The following is a 19,609-nucleotide window of genomic DNA, read 5'->3' as shown; positions in this document are numbered from 1 at the left end:
ACCATCCAATTCCAAAAAAAAAAATCCTAAAATCAAAATTTTCCTTTCAAACTAGACAAAACGACAAAGAAATTTCATCTTCGATCAAGGAAAAACACATTACTGAATGTTGAAAATGTAATGAACATTGTCTGCCCAACATAAAAAGGCATTTCCTTGAAGGAGATGCAAACAATAATATAAATAAGAATTGTTTTTTCTAAAAAAAAAAAAAACAGGATATGTACAAGAGATTGGGAAGTGTACAACGTTAAATCTCCTAGATGATTGGGATTCATGTCGAAAAAACTGAAGCAGCAGCAGCAGCAGATGCATTTCAACTAACATATGGGTTAGATTTGGGGTACTCTACTTGGAAGTAAGGCCAAAAAGTTACAAGAGTTTATGCGAGAAGACAAAGAACAGAGGCTATGCTTTGCCTAAGCTTTGTGTTTTCAATAAGTTTAGGCAATCTTCCAACTGGTTGAGTGATTTCTCCATGGAACTATGCAGTTTAGGCAATGTTTGGAGCTCTAGCATGATGTTCTTCTCCATTGTTTGCTCCCTATTTTGTGGCCTAACTTGAAGGGGCTCCAGCTCTTTCTCCGTTTTGAGGAGCTTTCACAGAACAGCCCAGAGGCTAAAGCCTCCTGAAGCCACAGCTCAAACTCTTCCTCATCTTCATCCATCATTTCAGCGTCCAATTCCCAAGGAAATCTGCTCGACTTCGATCGTTGCGTTGTCTTCCCTAAACCAACCATGTTTACATGGAAGCTTGGGCGATGCGTATTGGGCCTGCAAGCCATTCCCTGCTCCACCAAAGTAAACACTACAACTTACATTCTTGAAGATCACAGCATGATTCTAGCTACCTATATAATTATGTACTACAAACCACTTACTTGACAAATCACCCATTCAGACACATCAAAGATCTTGCTCTCGGCACAAACGAACGCACGTGGTATATCCATCTACAAGGAAAAAGAAATTCATTCGTAATCAGTAAGACATAGATCAGAATGAGGGATCCTTGAAGCCTGAGACCAAGCTTGAGCTTAAGCAAGTCAAGGAACCTACTTTTTGAGGCTTATCAAAGACCAGTGAACCTTTATATTCGACCCACCCGTCTCCATCCTTAGCTTGATGATATTGACAACAATCCTGACATCAAAGCACGTATCAAAACTAATTTTATTCTCAAACGTAAAATTTACAGGGGTAGATTCAAATAAAGAGCTTGGGGAATAACCTGACACCATCTTGCCTTCGTCTTATTCCTATTCGTGCAGACCCATATGTGGGAATGTCCGCATTTACTGCACTGTATACGTCTCGACTCCTCTGAGCAATAATCGGTATTCATCTGCTTATAGAGTAAACTAAAAGTTACTAAAAACAAACAAGCTTCAAGAGCCACACAAAAGGATAAGAATACACATAAATCAAACTATAAAACGCAAGTACCGATGGTATAAAAATTATGCACGACCTGCTGTGAAGCCCCATAGGACTGGGACCTCTGACAGACACTTCTGGTCTTCGATTCCTCCTTTCTCAGTTGCTCGTCATAGTCTCTCTTCTTCACGGAGTCGGAAAGAACCTAATTTTCCATGCAAACATGGGTCAGAGATGATAAGGACCAGAGTTCTCAAAGTCCCTTTAAATGTTGTTTTTCTGGGGAAACTTTGACTTGATTCCATAAAAAGGAAATTACCTCATATGCACATTGAAGCTTCTTAAATGACTCGCTGGCCAAGGGGCTTCCCATATTCTTATCAGGATGCACAAGCACAGCCTAAAGGAAAGAAAACATTAACGTGTTATAGGTATAATTTCCATTAGAGATGATTCTATGAATTTTCTCTGATTCTATGAATTTTCTCGAGGGAGTTTCCCAGTAAGGAAGAATCTAAGCATTATAAGAAATATCTAATGAGTAAGGAAGAATCTAAGCATTATAAGAAATATCTAATGAGAGTGTGTGAGATCCCACGTCGGTTGGGGAGGAGAACGAAACACCTTTTATAAGGGTGTGAAAACCTCTCCCTAACAGACGCGTTTTAAAAACCTTGAGGGGAAGCCCAAAAGGACAAACCCAAAAAGGACAATATTTGCTAGCAGTGAGCCTGGACCGTTGGGCCGTTACCAAGTGACCCCAATAAGTGAATTACATAAAAGTGAGCATGAGAAACATATCACCTTTTTTCTGTATTCCTTTTTCATAACTATGACATCAATCTTCTTGTGACGTGGAAATCCCAGTGCTTCGTAATGGTCCCCGCTATTTAATATTCTTTTCATCTCGTCAATTGAGTCAGTCTGCTCTTTGGTCACCTTGCTACAAGATGCCTCTTTCTGGTTATCAACAACAGATGTCACGACAGTCGGGGTGGATGATTTACATGAATGCACCTTCTCGGACTCACTGGTAGGAATAGAGTACTCACTCTCTCCTGAGAATTCATCTTCAGATACTGTTTCAGATTGTTTCTGCTCTTCAAAATCTGAACTTTCACTCACCTTATCGCACCATTGGAGCAAATAATTTAATGCATCATTTGACAAAAATGCAAGATTTATAGAGAGAAAGACACCCGGCCATCCAACTCGAACTTTAACACAATATGTAGCATATACAGTTGCCATTAAGACCACCAACCGCGCATGATTAAGAGAGAACAAATAACCTATATATAAGCAAAGGATAAACAAAAGCTCAAATCAATTGACAGAACTTCAAGATTCATGTAACAATTTGATTGAAGTGGAGTACAGGTTCGTGCACCAAGAGCAATATAAATGTGCCACATCAAGAAATTATTGCATTACGGAGAGCTAAAACAGATTGGAATACTGGACCATCGTTAATAAACGATAGATGCAGACTATGGCTACAGAGAAGACACGAACCACAACGAAAGTTGGCTACTTGAACAGGATCGAGTAGACAACTTCGAACCACAATACTATTGAAAAATTAAAATCTCACAATGAAAGAAGTCCATACCTCCAACTATAAATAGTGTCCCTGTAATCCAAAAGTTAGCATACATCCACAGTATTAGAATAGCAAAGAGTCCGACGATAAAAAGTCCAGGGGTGTAACCCAAGTATTGAACAGCAACTCCTGCAGCTCCCTAAACAGTGAACTAAGAGCTATAAATATATTGAGATATAATTTCATTTCATCAGCCTATTGCACTATTGAACTAATTTAGAAGGAACCTTATGCAGCAACTTCACGAATTATTAAACGAGAAAATAAATCGATCATTGCAAACTTCCATTGCACTATAGACTACAAGGGTCGTCATTCAAAGAACAGGACGACACAGTACAGAAGGGAAACAGACGAGATCCCACAGTCAAAGAAGAACGTTTACAAAACGCTACCAATATCATATCGTTTCAACTAGCAACAGAATAATAAACCTCAAAACAACTCCAACAGTAATGTTTTCCACAAACTCAAATCTAATCTACAAAATGTAACCCCAATTTGATTGGACCCCTTTGAACTTAACTTATCAACTCTAGCTATCATTTCAAGCAAGTTTCTAGATCCCAAATCTGAAGCTCCCCGAATAATAGAAACAATATTTATCAGGAATTAGAGAGGTATATACCATACTGAGAAGAACATAAACCAAGCAGGACATGGATGTTAAACTAAGAAAGCAACTCCACATTATGAGGAGCAGTGCAGCAAAGCCTAATCCAATAAGCGACCTGAAGCCTTTTTTAATGCAGTCCCACCACTGTAGCACTGCTAAACGCAGTAAACTACCCATCCAGGCACAGCACCGGCACACCATTGGCCAATGTCTCTCTACAAACATCCCAACTTTGTCTCTGAAACTAAAAAACGCAATTTGAGCTCGCGAGTAAGTGTGTTTCTGCGACTGAAACCATTTCCATCCTTGTTTGAAAAGGCCTATATCCTCCATGGCAGCTACAAACCAAAATGAACCACTCACAGGTAGAGTCTTGTAGAGAAGCTGTTGCTATAGCTATAGATAACCATCAACGCTACCAAAAAACACAGTCTCCCCTGAGAATTGGGAAGTTAAATCCAAAATGCACGCCATGGTAATTGAATCAAAACCTTGATCTGCCCTTTAGACTACCACAAAAAAGAAGCCCATGAGACACTAATTCACGGGTTTCCAGCTGCAAGAGGATCCAGAAACTTCTTTTATGTAGAAACACACATTAAAGTAAGCAGCAACCCTTCGTAAAAAATGATGGAATGAGTTAAATTCAATCACGATAAGGGGCAGTGAGTTCGTTCAACGCAAATTGCTTCACACGTAAGTTTCCAGGAAGAAAATCGACACACGAAAAATAAAGGATAGCCAACAGAAACACTTTCCTGAGAAAAAGAGGAACAATCAAAAGATCCCATATACAACCATCCTTGAAAAATCAAACAAAAACCCAAGAAGGGCATTCAAAAGAGGAATATCTACGTCCCCTCTTTGGGCACGAGAATCAAGACACAAAACCCATCAAGGATGAGAAATCAAAAATCAAAAATCAAAAAAGAAATGGAACAAACGAACAGTATCAACAAAACACATTGGAAAGAAGGAGAAAAGAGAAGAACCCAACACGAGAAAAAGATTAATAGAGCACCGACTGGCAAAAGGGTACCATTCGGGCCCTGTAATCAAAGCTTTCAATGAGGGAATCAAAGTGAACTAATGTGGGTACTGAAGGGGAAATGAAACGAAATGAAACCCTAATTCTATCTCTCTCTTCCCTCCTTTCTCTCTTTTTTTGTTAGAAGCATAACAAAACTCATGAAAAAGGAAAGTGGCCTTTTGAAAAGTTAGAAAAAGAAGAGAGGTTGGAGCAGAGTTTTGGTCTTAAGCGGACGAGAGAGAAGAATTGAGAAGGATGGAGGGAGGTGATAAAGCCGGAAGTGGAGGAGAGCTTGCTTTACCTTTACATTAATGATTCTGTGGGAACCACTTCAGTTTTCTTGCTCATCTTATACCTCAAAAATTAATGTCATATTAATGTTCATTACATGGTTTTAAAATTTTATGAACATTCAAACATATTATAGTAAAATTATTTGTGTTTGGTTAAATGTTCAATTCTTTATTATATGAATTTTTTTTTTATATATAATTGTATTGGTTTAGCACGAGCAACACGACAATATTCAATCATACATGTCCTTGTTTTAAACCTAGTAGCTCGATGATAGGTATCGCTTAAAATTGGCTTCTTTTCAGCTCACAATGCTTTCTTTTATTAGTCAATATTATGCTTTTAGTAAATACTAGGTTAAATGATGAGTTCAATCATTCAACCTTCGTGTCTTAGGTTCAATAAATATATATTGTTAATTTTTAAAATTTCATGTCGAATTCCTCTCCAAACTATTTTTACAAACAAAAAAAAAAGCTTTTAAAAAATAAATAACAATCAAAAGTCAAATAGTTATCAAACAGGGCTCAAGAGCTCGAGGCTTAGATAGATCTATCAATATCATTTCGTTCCATTCTAATAAAGACAACTGAATCCATCCAAGCCACTTCGTTCAAATTTTGGAATCAATATATAGTTTTTAATTTCATCATCACATGCTCAAACATTTAAAGTATTGTATAGTTTGGACCTTATCCATTTGTTTTCATAGGTTTAAATTGTTTATTGGCATTAAACAAATATATAAAATTAAATAACGTAAAACCCATGTTAATTTATGAACTCGATACATAATTTAATTATTCATCTTTGAGATAGTACGTCGAATTGATAATTTATGATAATTAGTGTATTCTTGTTCCAACCTAAAATTAATTTAAAATAATCATCTCTATCTCCAACTAAACACGAGAAGAAGTATCAAAAGACCTGTGTTACTAAAACGACTATACGGAGATGAATTCAAATCATTTAGTAGTGAGAGAGTGTTCATAAGAGACTAAATAAAATGAATGGGAGGCATTGACATCCACATACGCATACAGCATACAGGCCGTCCCCGAAAAACGAAATTAGAATATAAAGATTGCATATTACTTGAATAATGATTCTAATAAACAGTGAGACGGGACGGAAATTGACATGAACATAACTTAACAGATCAAAACACCTTTTACCTAGTTAATGGTCGGAGCTCTCGACCTCCCACAAGATTGGAAGTTCAAGACAATATAGTACAGAAGCCTTCCAAAAACTCTTCCTACAAAAAATTTTTAAAAAAATACCAAACAATTTATATACTTATTGGCAAAGCGTCATTAAAGAAGAGAATAAATCAAATTGGCTCATCAGATGTTGCTATCATATCGTGCAGTGAAGGTTGCAGTTGTAACAGTTGAGGGTTCAGATGATGTTGTTGAGTTTCCAAGGGTGTTTGATCCAGAGAACAGACCATCAGACCCTTTATTTTCCTCTGGAATCTTTCCTCTTGGATCCATGAGGTCCGAAAGCAGCCCCGGTTTCGTTATCTTTCTATCTTCGACGCTCATCTCACCCATTAGCATCTTTACCACAGTCGACATCGATGGGCGGAGCTTCGGACTGTCTTGTGTGCAAAGTAGACCAATCTTAATATATTTACAAGCCTCCTCAGCATCGAAGTCGCCGTTCAACGACATATCTACGAGCAGAACGAGCGCTCCTTGCTCATAAAGATTCCATGCCTGCAACATCCAAACATAGATTTGTTCAACACATTGGTAACCACTGAGTGAAACGTGATCTGTTTGTTCTCCACAATAAAAGATCAGTGATCAAAAGATTTGTAAAGATGAATTCTATGATCTAAATCGAAACAAAACTGCAACATGATCGACTTCGAGTACTAAACGTCTTGGGCAAAGTTGAAACAATAAAACCTGCGCTTACCGTTTCGAGAAGATATTGCTCTCCAATTGGTAACTTCGTGTTTTTGTTGCATCTCCCGCTGACTATTTCCACAAGGAGGACGCCGAAACTGTAAATATCTGATTTTCGCGTCACCTGCCCTCTTATCGCATATTCGGGTGCCAAGTAACCACTAAACAAGCATGAACGTAAACGAAGTTAAAACGCGAATTTCCTCAACAAAGACAGACAAGCGAAATGAGACAAGATCAAGCCGATAAAAAGGCTGTTCTCAGGTAGGAAACTGAATTTTGGTTGTGTTTCTGTGTTCTCATGTCTCTATGTAAGTTGAAGGTTGGCAAACACACAATATTAACACAAAAATATTCAGCTGCACAACACAAATAATCGACCATCGACCGAAAAGAGCCACGATTCCACACACAAACCAACATAAACCCCAATGCCTCCTTCGAATATCCAATCGTGGTTTAATTCTAAACGATACAAAGCTAAGTGTATGCACAATCAACAAGTTCATAAGGAAATAGAGTGGCTTACATTGTTCCTGCCACTCCGGTACTGATATGAGACATGTTGGCTGGAACGAGCCTCGCAAGGCCGAAATCTGAAATCTTAGGAGTGAGATCACGGTCAAGAAGAATGTTACTTGCTTTGATATCTCTATGAATGATATATGGCTGTACATCCTCATGAAGGAAGGCAAGCCCGCGTGCAATTCCAATGCAAATCCGAGACCTACTTCGCCAATCAAACTGGAGACTACTGGAACCTCGCCCTGAAAAAAAGAAACAATAACTTGAGAACCGAACTGCTGCAATTTAACGGTACAAACTAAAGCGTGACCTCCCGAAAAGGGGACGCTCGAGAATGCAACTCTGGCATCCATTGAGAGAGAACTTGAAAGGAAATAGAATCAAGAATAGGATTCAGTTAGTACCAAGAAGAGTTTGTGCAAGGCTATTGTTCTCAAGGTAATTATAGACAAGAATTCTATGATTATTCTCCACACAGCAGCCATAAAGCTGAACCAGATTTTCATGTTCTATCACAGAGATGACTTTAGTTTCAGCCAAGAATTCCTTCAATCCTTGTCTCGATTGAGCCGAAAGAACTTTTATGGCAGCAAGCTTTCCATTTCTTAGCCTTCCCTGACCATAAACAGTAGTTTTCAAGGTTATAATCATGGTGAATGAAGGGAACGATACAACTTAGAACGGTCACGCCTAGAACACAAAAATTATAGTTAATGCAAAACGCGATATCCAGCTACCTTGTATACAGAACCGAAACCGCCCTCCCCTATTTTATTCGCTAAGCTGAAATCTTGGGTTGCAACTTTTAGCTCTTTGTATGTATATAGTCTAACATTGTGCATGCCTGAAAGTTCTGTTCCATATCAGAAGAATGTAAGAATTTCCTTACATTCCGACAAGAAACTCTTCAAATATGTCCAGACAACAATGAGGCTATCCTAAGATTAATTTACCTTCGTCGTTGCCAACACTTCCCGTTGGGGATTTCGCCCTCTTACCGAACAAAAAAGGGAAGCAAGTCATCTCTATATGATAAAACAGCAGCTATTCTCCGCTACTTCAAGGAATCTTATGACACTGAAACCTGTCAATGAAACAAGGTTTAGAAGGGCAGAACAAAATTGTAAAAGAATCTAAGGAAGTTGTTTATGTTCTAGCAAGAAGATCATCTATGCAGTGATCGTCCATGAAGGCAACTCTTGTACAGATTTCTACATATTTAGGGCTCAGTGAAATTTTTTGGACTGATACTAACCAAAAGAAATGGAAATCATCAGATTTTCCTTCACTGGTGATAAGATTCGAGAAGCGGCCATGAAAGATAATGGTAAGCATCTTCAAGCCAAGAACACTCCAGAGAAACAACTAATTTATAGGTTTCCTGAACCCAAAATCCACTTCTAATTTCAAGTTCATCGCCATCTAACAAAGAAAACTCAGTAAACCCAACACAGCAGATTGATCAAGCAACGAGATCCTTTCAAAACCAGCAAAAGAAAACGATTCAACAGCTAACCCAATTCACCTAGTTCGTTCCAAACTCCAAGAACAACAAAAGCAAATGAAAACAGAGAGAGCTTGCAGACTGAGAAAACAACAATCAAGCCAGAGCACAGAACACGATGATAACTAGAATTTGAACCCAAAACAACAGAAATCAAGAGATACCCATAAGAGAAACTGACCTTAGAAAGTGAAATGAGTAGAGAAACAGAAGGATTCGGAGCTATGGAACTTGAACATTAATCGCACGGAAGAATGAAAGGATGAGACGGGAGTAGAGGGCTCCGTGGACTTTTCTTTATAGCAACCATAGTGTTGGCATGTGGCTTCTTCCATCCAGGTACGCATACATCCCTTAGAAAATTCAAACGACATAGCTGCTTTAATCTTGACCCTGAACCCATTTTTCTTTTCCACAAATAAGCCCCAAATGGCTACATAAATTGTACCAACTATCAACCAATCGGTGAAATTGATTCATTCGTGGAGCGGTTGATCAAATTGGTACTCTATCGCAGTGTGAAAGGATGCGAGTTAAGTCTAACACACTCATTGAAAATGGAAAACAGGAAAAACGGAAGAATTTTCTTCTTCTATGAATTAGACATTATATTAATCAAACAAACCAAATACATATGCTTTGAACACGTATTTCAACGCACGCAGTCCCAATACATTTAAACTTTTTTTTTATCACTTATTATCATAAAAATAAAAAAAAAACTATTTAAAAACGCACTTAAATTTTAAATTTTTTTATTAATATTATTAAACTTTTTAAAATTTTAAAAAAAATTTTAAAGTTTTTTTAAAGAAGCGTCCCAAATAATTGTATCATTAATACCATATTTCAATAATAATAATAATAAATTTTCAAAAATAGAAATAATCTATAAAGTGTCCATAAACGTTCAGAAATTTTTTTAATTTTATTTATAAATATTAAAAGTGTTAATATTACTTTTAAAATATTATAGGTGTTTCTTAGACCTAGTAATAAATATATTTTTAAATTAAAAAAGTTGAATAAATTTAATAATTTTTTTTTTAAAATAGGGTTTTTTTTTAATACCATTTAGAAGTAAAATGTATTTTTAAAATAAAATTATCAACTATTTTCATCAAAATCTAATTTAATGATAACTATTTAAAAAAAAAATTAAATTATTATTAAATTTTGTCAAAAGTTAAAAAATATTATTGACTTATTTTTATTAATTTAATATTTTTCTTGAATTTTGTTAATAAAAAATTCGATTTTCTGGAGACGTGGACTAATGCAAACCACAAGGTCGTCTCCTTCAAATGGCAAAACTCCAGAGTCCGTAGCAAGTTTGCAACCACCGCCAACAATTTTCGAGGGAAAGTCGAAATTGTCGCATTGAGGAACACTAAAGCGCCGCCATGAGCTCCGTTCTGTCTAAAGTCGCCGTCGTGGGAAGTGGAAGTAAGGAACTCATCACCTTTCTCTCTCACGCTTTCTGATTCTGTAAGCTACTATTGCGTAATTCGATCATTGAACGAGAAGATTTTTGAGAAGTTGTGATGTGTTTATGGGGCAGTTTCTGGAGCCGCTTGCGCATGGAGTTTGGCCAGAAATGGCGTATCGGTTACCTTGTTCGAGTCTGCCAGAGGGCCTGGTGGAAGAATGTCCCAACGAAGGTGAGATCAATTTCCCCTCGTTTCTTGTTTGGACGCTTTCCGATTATTCGCATTTTTGTTTGAAAGAGATCGAAATGCCGAACGGGATTTGGTTTCTGCTTCTTGCTGAAATTCGACACGATCTCGTGAAAACTGTTTTATAATTTCGAAGAATGAGCGCTCTTAGCGTTTATGAATCGAAATGAGAGACATGAGAATGATGAACAGGAGCTATACAATAATGAGTAAAAGAAAATTTGATTAGCTTATCTGAAATTGTTATTACTTCCCATGAGTTAAAGAAGAATTATAATATTGTGACATCAGAAATTGTGTCTTAATTTTACTATTCGTCATTTGAAACAGAGAAATTGCAGAAGATGGGAAAGAATTGGTTTTCGACCATGGTGCCCCATATTTTACAGTTACCTCCACGGACGTATTGAGTCTTGTTCGTGAGTGGGAGTCAAAAAATCTTTGTGCTGAATGGAAAGAAAGTTTTGGGGTTTTTGATTGCTTTTCCAATCAATTTTCCAGCATAGAACAGGTTAGAACTCCACTGTTGTTCAAATCTTGTTGAATATTTGGTGCCATAATGGACAGTTCTTCATTTTGCTACTCTCCATTAAGTGCTTGCAGCTCCTTCGATCAATGACACATAAATGGGGAATGTAGCATAGCATAACATGGCTAGTTCATTGTTCTATTTCCTGTTCTGACATTTATCTAGGTTTTTGTGGGCATATATACTAGTTAAACTAAACCCACTTAATTTCTCTGACTACCTTGAGAGTAATTACCTCTTGATACATATGGATCAAAAGCAATGGTGCTCAATATCAAGTGTCATGTGCTCTCTTAAAGCTACTGTTTCACATATAATCCAAAGTTGCGAACGAACGCTGCAATGGACAAATAGTTAATGCATTTTTTTTTACTCTCTTATCATATCATGTCTTTTATGGGATCGGTTTGTCTGAGTGAATACTATTTAGGAAGGAGTAAGTGGCAGATATGTGGGTACTCCGGGCATGAATTCTATTTGCAAAGCGTTATGCCATGAACCCGGTATATAACCTATATTTTCTCTATTAATTTATGTAATTTAAGGTTTCAAATGAGCTTATTTTTCGACTTCTTTTCAGGCATGGAGAGCAAGTTTGGGGTAAGTGTTGGGAGAATGGAATGGTTGGAGAAAGATAACTCATGGTTGTTATTAGGCATCAATGGACAAAGTCTTGGTCAGTTTGAGGGTGTTGTTGCATCAGACAAAAACATAGTTTCTCCAAGGTTTACCAATGTAACAGGACGAGTGCCTCCTCTTGGTACGTTGCTTGTTCGATCTCATTTAGTAATGTGTTGCAAGTATCTCGTGTTCTCTTTTTTTTTATTGTAAGAGTGACTCAACTTGATTCCCTTCTATTTACGGAACTTTAGTGTTTAGTATGAATTTTCTTCTTCCTCCTCTCGCCTTCCTCCCTTCTCTCTCTTTTTCTCTTTTCCTTTTTCTTCTTTATTCTTTTGTTCGATATTTTACTACCATGTAAGATTAAAATAATTTATTGGAATTGCTTCTACAAAGAAGCAAAAAGTTTTGCTTTTGATAAACCGTGCTCGAGTATGTATCAGGTCCATCTGACTTTTTAAAATTATGCAGACCTTAATTTGATCCCAGATTTGGCAACTAAGCTGCAGAACATCCCAGCTATTCCGTGTTTTGCTCTGATGCTTGGATTTGAACAGCCTCTCACTTCGGTAATACTCCAATCTCACATATCCGTTTTATAAAGTCGTATGCAATTCCTTATGAATAATTTTTCGCCGAATCAATCTTACAGTTACAGAGACAATCTTCGTTTAATGTTCTTATTCGATAACCAGATACCTGTCAAAGGGTTCTCTATAATGAATTCTAAAGTTCTAAGCTGGGCTTACTGTGACAGCAGCAAGCCAGGGCGTTCGTCTTCTAGGTATGTTTATTACTGTCAAGAAAACTATCAGCATTAGCTGGTCAAGCAATTCATAATTTTTTTGATTGGTGCTCGATACTTTCGTTTTTGTTTGAATAGTGAACGATGGATTTTGCATTCAACCATGGAGTATGCTGAGAGAGTAATTGCCGAATATGGTCTCACTTTCGTTTTTGTTTGAATAGTGAACGATGGATTTTGCATTCAACCATGGAGTATGCTGAGAGAGTAATTGCCGAATATGGTCTTCAGAAACCTTCAGATGCCACGTTGAAAAAAGTGGCTGAAGAACTCTATCAAGAGTTTCAAAGCATCGGGCTCAGCATTCCCCGCCCGTTCTTCATGAAAGCTCATAGATGGTAAGCATCTGAATAAGAACCAACCGTTTGATCGTTAACTTTCACGTAGTATAGTTACATAAGCATCAAGCATTGTATGTATTATGAAATGTGAGATTCTTATAGTTGGGTTTATGTAGTAGTTCGTAGGGCACAAAGTTCGGGATAAACATAGCCTGAGCTGACTACAAGGGGGGGCTTTTTGCAGGGGAAGTGCTTTTCCAGGAGCAAGCATTGGCGGAGAGGAAAAGTGCCTTTGGGATGGAAGCAAGCGTGTGGCCATCTGTGGAGATTTTTGTGTTAGCCCCAACGTTGAAGGGGCCATTCTTAGTGGCTTGGCTGCTGCGTCCAAGTTCCAAAAGATTGTTAGCTATTTGTAATAGCTAGTTTTAATAGATCATTACAGTGCATTGAGAGAGAAACGTCGAGATAAACATAAACATAGTTCAACGGTCGAAGGTACGTATACTTTTTCTAGATCATTTGGGCAGTGACCTTGGGTGGCCTTCTTGCTGGAGGTGCTCTTCTTGTGTACAACACCGGTGCTTTGGGTAGTAAGACGGAGGAAATTTTGGTCGTTTTTTTCACATTAGTGTGTAGCATGCCATCATGAACAACAACATTATTATCAAGAAACCCTCCCTGTGATTATCCAAACAATTGAGTCATAAATGCTTGGTAAGATGATTCTTCTCTTTTCTTTATGTTTTCTGTACTTCAGATCACTATGAATTTCTTTCAAGCATTGGATTATAGTTTCAAATTTTTTATGAATTCAATCCAACAACGTTTTTAAGAGTTAGAGATTCAAGTTGCTATCTACATTTTCAGGTTAAAGAACGTTAGTTAGCGAGCATTTTTCTTCGGTTCGGAGGGATCATTTGGGGATCACAATTTTCAACCATTTGAAAATATTTGTCTTTACAACCTATCAACTCGACTATTCGAGTCGAGTTATCATATTATTCGAGTTGAGTTATCAACTTATTTGATTAAGTAAATAAAAATTTCATAAATATCAATTGAATTGATATTTAATTAAGATGAGTTAAACTAAATAAAAGTTTTATTAAGTTTTATCAATTTAAAATTAGTTTGGGTGTAATTAAACCCACAATAAAAAAAACTGATAAAAAAGTGGGGGGAGAAAACCCTAATTTTAGAAGAAAAGGTATTGAAAAAAAAGCTCAAATTTTTAAATCAGTGGGTCAAAATTGTAGTAAATGTTGGTGTAAATTGTAGTTTGTAATCTATGTACCATGGTTTTCCCCACCTTAGCGCCCTAATTACGAACATGGAGAGTTTTTTGTTGGCGGAGGAGACCCCTGAGCTTTAAACGGATGTCACTACCGGCGCTGCTAAATCCTGATCTTAAACCCTTTTTCTGCTCACCGCCGTTTCACTTCATCAACCAGTCTTCAAACCTGTTCCTTCCCATTTTCTCGCAGCATAAATGAGTAGATCAATCGGAAGAAAGGTTCCAGGTCTTTCTTTTCTATCCAATGCCAACAAACTAGGCTTTGTACCATTTTCTTCTTCTTCTTCTTCTTCTTCAGGTGGTCATGGCCGAGGTCGAGGTCGAGGTGGCTCTCCCACTCATGGTGGACCCTTTGATTTCTCTTCTCGAGTTCCGGGTCAGGAAGATTCAAATGAGTCTAAACATGAATCTGTAGATTCTCGTGGTACTTCTGGGCTTGGACATGGCCATGGTAAACCTAGTCCTTCCTCCTCAATTCTTCCGTCTCTCTCTTCCTTTACGCCCTCTGTTAAGTCATCGTTTGCTGGTCGAGGAAGAGGTGATGGTTCACAACCGATTCGGTCCCCTCCTGAATCGCGTTCATCGAACGAGTCGGATTCGGAGCGTACGAAACCTGTGTTTTTCTCGAAGGATAATGCGGGCGACTCAGCTGGAAGTGCCCGACCTGGTGCGTTAGACAGGGATGTGGGGGAGAGACATTTGCCTGATAGTTTCCTTTCTGTGTTATCCGGCGCTGGACGAGGAAAGCCCATGAAGCAACCTGTCCCGGAAGCTCAACCAAAGCAGGAGAATCGTCACCTCAGACCTAGACAAGAGGCGGGTGGCCGTGGAGGTTATGGGCCTGGAAGGGGTAGTGGCGGCGGCCCTAGAATTAGCCGTGATGAATCTGTGAGGAACACAGGTAGGATGATGCCAAGAGGCGGGCCTGATGGTGAAGATGGTGGAGGTAGAGGGAGAGGCGGATTCCGGGGCAGAGGAGGAAGGTTCAGAGGGAGAGGAAGGGGAGCATTTAGAACTGGGGAGAGAGGGCAGAGAGGAAGGGGTCAAGATATGGAGGATGGATATGCATCAGGGCTTTACTTAGGCGACAATGCAGATGGTGAGAAGCTAGCAAAGAGGATTGGTACTGAACATATGAACCAACTGGTTGAAGGGTTTGAAGAGATGAGTGGTAGAGTGCTGCCTTCGCCACTGGAGGAAGGGTATGTGGAGGCGATGGATACGAATTATATGGTGAGCACTCCCTGTATCATTTTTTGTACCTGTTTTCCTTCCCTGAGGACATAAAGAGAATTGCCTTTAAGGATTAGCTCTCAACTGTTTTGACATGGTTTGTAAATTCACCGTTTTTGTTGTTTGTGATAGGGTGATAAGTTGAGTGTGTTTGGTTGAACTAATAGAAATCTGACTCTGCTTAATTTATCTTGCAAAATGTATAGATCGGGTTATAACTTGGTGTTGATTTTTTTTATTTATGGCAGATAGAGTGTGAGCCGGAGTACTTGATGGGAGATTTTGAAAGTAACCCTGATATTGATGAGAACCCACCTATTCCTCTTCGGGATGCACTTGAGAAAATGAAACCTTTCTTAATGGCGTACGAAGGCATCCAAAGCCACGAAGAGTGGGAGGTATCTTTCTCTGTTACGAAGTCTCCATGTTTTCGTTCCTTTGTTCTTGGGTCTTCTCTACTTGATAATTTGTGCTTGGCCTTTGAGTGAAGTGTTTATATGAGTTATTTTTGTGGGTTCTGAGCATTGATGAGAACATCCACTATACTTCATTTACATTTTGTTTTTCCAGGATCTGCTATTATAGATGTTATTTATCTTATACATGTAGAGATGCAGAAGTGCGACAAATTATAGAGATTATTTATATTACTTGTTTCTACTTGATTGCGTTTTCCTTGGCTTTTACTTCTATATGGGTATTTTTTAGATGACATTTTTGAGATTGCATCAATAAGTTTGCTCAAGGATATTTATAGGGGGGGGGGGCGTTTTACTGCATTGCAAATATGCTTTCAAGAACAAACATATCCAAATTGGCTAATTATGCAAATTTTTAATTAATAAATATTGTGATAACGTCTAAAAGTTAACCTACTAATGTGAACTTGGGTTGGTTACTCGACAATGAAGGATTGAAAGACAGGTCGATTAAATATTCTGGTTGTAGTTTCTACTGATTACTTTTATTACTCTAGAAAAAAGAAAATCAGCTTTTATTTAGAAAAATGAAAGTAGTTCAATAGAAATGGTGAGGCATGGTGTTAACTCTCCTCAAGATGACCAACGACTTTAGTTAATGTTAGTATTGTATTTTGATCACATTCTGCTGTTTAACCATGCGAGTTGTGACAATGTTACTTTAGTAGACAAAGTGGTAAAATAGTAACCAAAGCATTGTTTAGGTTTATGGGTCTGATACGTGTATAAGGGTGGTGTACTGTAGATCGGATACATTCTCTTGTTGTTGTTAGGAGAGTGGTTGTCTGGTTTTGAAGAGGTTAGACTAATTCACTTCTAGTCAATGTTCTATTTATTTGGGTTGGGGATCCCATTTCCTTGGGTCCATTTCCTTTTAGGTTAAATATTCATTCTTTAAATCATCCTTTTCTTATTGTATTGGATGGAGTGTCAATATGAATAGGAATCAGTTTGGATTTTGGTTCACAATGTGCAAATTACCTCGCTCTAGTCAGATTTAAAGGATTGCAACAATAATTTATTTAGGGACCCCTAAAGTTTAGGGAACATGAGGTGTTGGATAGGATCAAGTGTTTGGGTAGTTTAGATTAGGATGCTTTTGGTTTGTACCATCTCCAATTTATGAATGATATGTTATTATTCTCTACCATGGATTCTATAGCTCCAAGCAATCTGTTTGATATTACTAGTATTTGAATCCGAACCATCATGGATTGACCTAGTGCTTGTAAGGGTCTTGGGAAAATAAGAGAGAATGGTTGATCCATTATGGTCACCTATCTAGAATTTAATATCCTATGTGTTTCCATGTCAACCAAACTCATTCGAGACTTCTTTTGGAAAAGCTCGAAAGATAATGGTGGTTTACACAACGTTAATTGGGAGAAGACTCTGCTGGCATGATTCCTGAATCATCCAAGACTAATCTGTACGCACTTGACGGTAGAGCAGGTTGAAGTAGAAGTACAGTTTGGGGAGTTGTTAGGAAGGGAGAATGAACGTAGGAGGCAAAAAAGCAAAGGATGGGATAGGAAGGGTAATTCTAGTATTTTTTGTTCCCATAGAATTGCAAGCTTTAAAAGAAACAAGTGTTATTGAGTCTCTTGCATGGAAAGGAGATTTATACAAAATATGAAAAATTCATTCATAGTTGAAAATATTTATCAAAATAAAAGTTTAATCATAGCCGTTAATTATTAAAATAAAGAAAAAAAACAGTATACTTGGCCCAGATGGGTTTACTATAGCATTTTGGTGGAGAATTAAGCTTGAATGAAATGTTTGGGTTCAAGTGGAGATCTTGGTTGTGGAACTGCATTAGGTTTCTTAACTATTCACTTTTGTAAACGGTAAGCCTAGGAGTGGATTTTTGCCTCTACTGAGATTGGGCGGGAAACTTTATTCCCTCTTCTTGTGCTAGTCGATGGTGTCGTCCTTAGTAGGTCACCTATTTATTCTCATTATTGGCGGGTTAGTTGTGGTCACGGTCCGATGGAGAAACAGAAACTTCTGATATCCCCTATTTACTCTCCTTATTGGCTGGTTAGCTGTGGTCATTTATATTTGTGTCTTGTGTGGTACTTATATTCTTGCCTTCTTGAACAATCACTTTAATTTTGTTAATGATGCCTTCTCGTTATATTGATGCGCTCCATATATGGACGGTTCTTCTTCTTCTAACCTTTTGGTTTGTGTGTACAAGGAAATTGTGGAAGAAACCATGCAGAGGGTTCCGTTGCTGAAGGAGATAGTTGACTCGTACAGTGGACCAGATAGAGTAACTGCAAAGCAGCAACAAGGGGAGCTGGAAAGAGTTGCAAAAACACTTCCACAAAGTGCACCTAATTCCGTAAAGAAGTTCACCAATCGTGCAGTTCTTTCTTTGCAGGTTAGTGAAACCATCTTAATAGAGGACGTTTTGTTCTGAATTACGTTTTCAAAAAGATAGAAAAAATCGTAGAAATGCTTGTACACTATGCCTGGTATACTGTATCCCCAAGTACATTGTTCTTGGGAATGCAAGAACACTAAGTTTGTGTAGTTGAGAGATTCTTTTGTGGATCGTGAACACTCCTTACTTGTATTTGCAGAGCAACCCAGGGTGGGGATTTGACAAGAAATGCCAGTTCATGGACAAGCTTGTGAGGGAGTTCTCCCAGCGATACCAGTAGAGGAGGGAGGGTACCATGAAGGACATCAGCTACTACTTATTAACTGGGTTTATTACATGTTTTAATTTGAGGTCATGAGATATTAGAAATTTTAGCCCTTTCTGATGTGCGAGAGAGGATGCTTTTTTATAGTCTATAATCTTGTTGCTGCAAGAGTTGTATGATTGCAGCATTGTTGAAGAATTGGTTCACAATAATGGGTGTTTCTTTTAAATCAACATGCTGCCCTCTGAATTTTCCTTTTAATCATCATCATCATCTCTTTGCTGCCCTTGCACGCACTCTTCAGTCTATATCAATTTTTGTGCTTGTGACCATTTTTGTTGAGTTCTTGAGCAAGGTGATGAATCGGTTTAACTTCAACTCCACCCTACCTGCTCCATTCAAACAATATTATTGGCGTGGTTTCCCATACGAACAAAGGACTCCAAAAAGGAAAAGGAATCAAGCCTCCTCGAAGGTACGAAGGCAGTAAAAAATGACTAAGACTCCAAAGGAGTCGAGCCTCGATTAAGGGGAGGTGTTGGATGATGAGAAGGATCATGGGTTTATAATCAAAGAATATTGCCTCCAGTGTGAGGTCTTTTGGAGGAGCCCAAAGCAAAGCTATGAGAGTTAATGCTCAAAGGGGACAATATCATACCATTGTGGAGAGTCAAGCAAAGCTATGAGAGTTAATGCTCAAAGGGGACAATATCGTACCATTGTGGAGAGTCGTTCAACTAACATGCTCCTGTTCCTTCTCAATATTATTGTATTTATCAGTCCTTTTAACCATTTCCTGTTCCTTCCCAATATTATTGGATGAAATATTGGATGAAATTAGCATGTTTATGTTTATATTTTATTAAATAAAAATTATATTGAAAATAGAAATTATCTATTGAATTTTTTTAAATTAATATATATTTTAAAATATATAAAAAGATTGGAGACAAAATTTTTTATGGACGACTAAATTTTCATAAATTTTAAATTTTCTAAGTGAATCTATCTTTTTTCTCGCAAAAATAAATAGAGAATATTGCTGGGTGAATATTGAAATAGGAGGTGGGAACAAGAACTCGAGAAAGCTTCTCCATTTCTGCTCCATCCCTACGAACATCTCTATCACGGGTCTATTTGTACAAAAAAAAAAAAAAAAAAAAAAA

At 37.7% G+C, this 19,609-nt stretch overlaps 4 protein-coding genes across 6 annotated transcripts; 2 read left to right on the top strand and 2 right to left on the bottom strand.

Moving 5' to 3' along the window:
* Window positions 1-137: 137 nt before the first annotated feature.
* Window positions 138-4,914, bottom strand: LOC111447434. Of its 2 annotated transcripts, none has more exons than XM_023086601.1 (9): window positions 3,609-4,914; window positions 2,990-3,119; window positions 2,182-2,669; window positions 1,697-1,777; window positions 1,472-1,582; window positions 1,232-1,345; window positions 1,060-1,143; window positions 882-953; window positions 138-788 (listed from the first exon to the last, which is right to left on the bottom strand). In XM_023086601.1, the coding sequence occupies exons 1-9, from the start codon at window positions 3,927-3,929 to the stop codon at window positions 513-515; spliced, it is 1,677 nt and encodes a 558-aa protein (XP_022942369.1). In that variant the 5' UTR covers window positions 3,930-4,914; the 3' UTR covers window positions 138-512. The 2 variants fall into 2 exon arrangements, with proteins under 2 accessions (XP_022942369.1, XP_022942370.1); XM_023086602.1 differs by having other exon boundaries at window positions 4,550-4,637.
* A 1,076-nt stretch (window positions 4,915-5,990) lies between these two features.
* LOC111448013 (cold-responsive protein kinase 1-like) lies at window positions 5,991-9,397 on the bottom strand. 2 transcript variants are annotated; one of them, XM_023087450.1, is made up of 7 exons: window positions 9,050-9,397; window positions 8,318-8,448; window positions 8,102-8,208; window positions 7,769-7,979; window positions 7,369-7,606; window positions 6,850-7,000; window positions 5,991-6,644 (listed from the first exon to the last, which is right to left on the bottom strand). In XM_023087450.1, exons 2-7 carry the CDS (start codon window positions 8,385-8,387, stop codon window positions 6,270-6,272), a joined length of 1,152 nt encoding a protein of 383 aa, XP_022943218.1. In that variant the 5' UTR covers window positions 8,388-8,448; window positions 9,050-9,397; the 3' UTR covers window positions 5,991-6,269. The 2 variants fall into 2 exon arrangements, with proteins under 2 accessions (XP_022943218.1, XP_022943217.1); XM_023087449.1 differs by having other exon boundaries at window positions 8,102-8,217; window positions 9,050-9,394.
* A 760-nt stretch (window positions 9,398-10,157) lies between these two features.
* LOC111446875 (renalase) lies at window positions 10,158-13,514 on the top strand. Its single transcript, XM_023085782.1, has 9 exons — window positions 10,158-10,314; window positions 10,430-10,529; window positions 10,875-11,055; window positions 11,504-11,576; window positions 11,654-11,833; window positions 12,166-12,263; window positions 12,390-12,478; window positions 12,664-12,837; window positions 13,025-13,514. The coding sequence occupies exons 1-9, from the start codon at window positions 10,272-10,274 to the stop codon at window positions 13,194-13,196; spliced, it is 1,110 nt and encodes a 369-aa protein (XP_022941550.1). The 5' UTR covers window positions 10,158-10,271; the 3' UTR covers window positions 13,197-13,514.
* A 543-nt stretch (window positions 13,515-14,057) lies between these two features.
* LOC111447586 (translation initiation factor IF-2) lies at window positions 14,058-18,718 on the top strand. The gene is made up of 4 exons (XM_023086833.1): window positions 14,058-15,307; window positions 15,556-15,705; window positions 17,990-18,175; window positions 18,378-18,718. Exons 1-4 carry the CDS (start codon window positions 14,270-14,272, stop codon window positions 18,456-18,458), a joined length of 1,455 nt encoding a protein of 484 aa, XP_022942601.1. The 5' UTR covers window positions 14,058-14,269; the 3' UTR covers window positions 18,459-18,718.
* Window positions 18,719-19,609: the final 891 nt, after the last annotated feature.

This window comes from Cucurbita moschata, unplaced genomic scaffold (genome assembly GCF_002738365.1).
Source record: "Cucurbita moschata cultivar Rifu unplaced genomic scaffold, Cmos_1.0 Cmo_Scf00009, whole genome shotgun sequence".
NCBI lineage: Eukaryota > Viridiplantae > Streptophyta > Magnoliopsida > Cucurbitales > Cucurbitaceae > Cucurbita > Cucurbita moschata.
The sequence above is the reverse complement of the archived record's forward strand: the minus strand, read 5'-3'. Positions and strand labels throughout refer to the sequence as shown.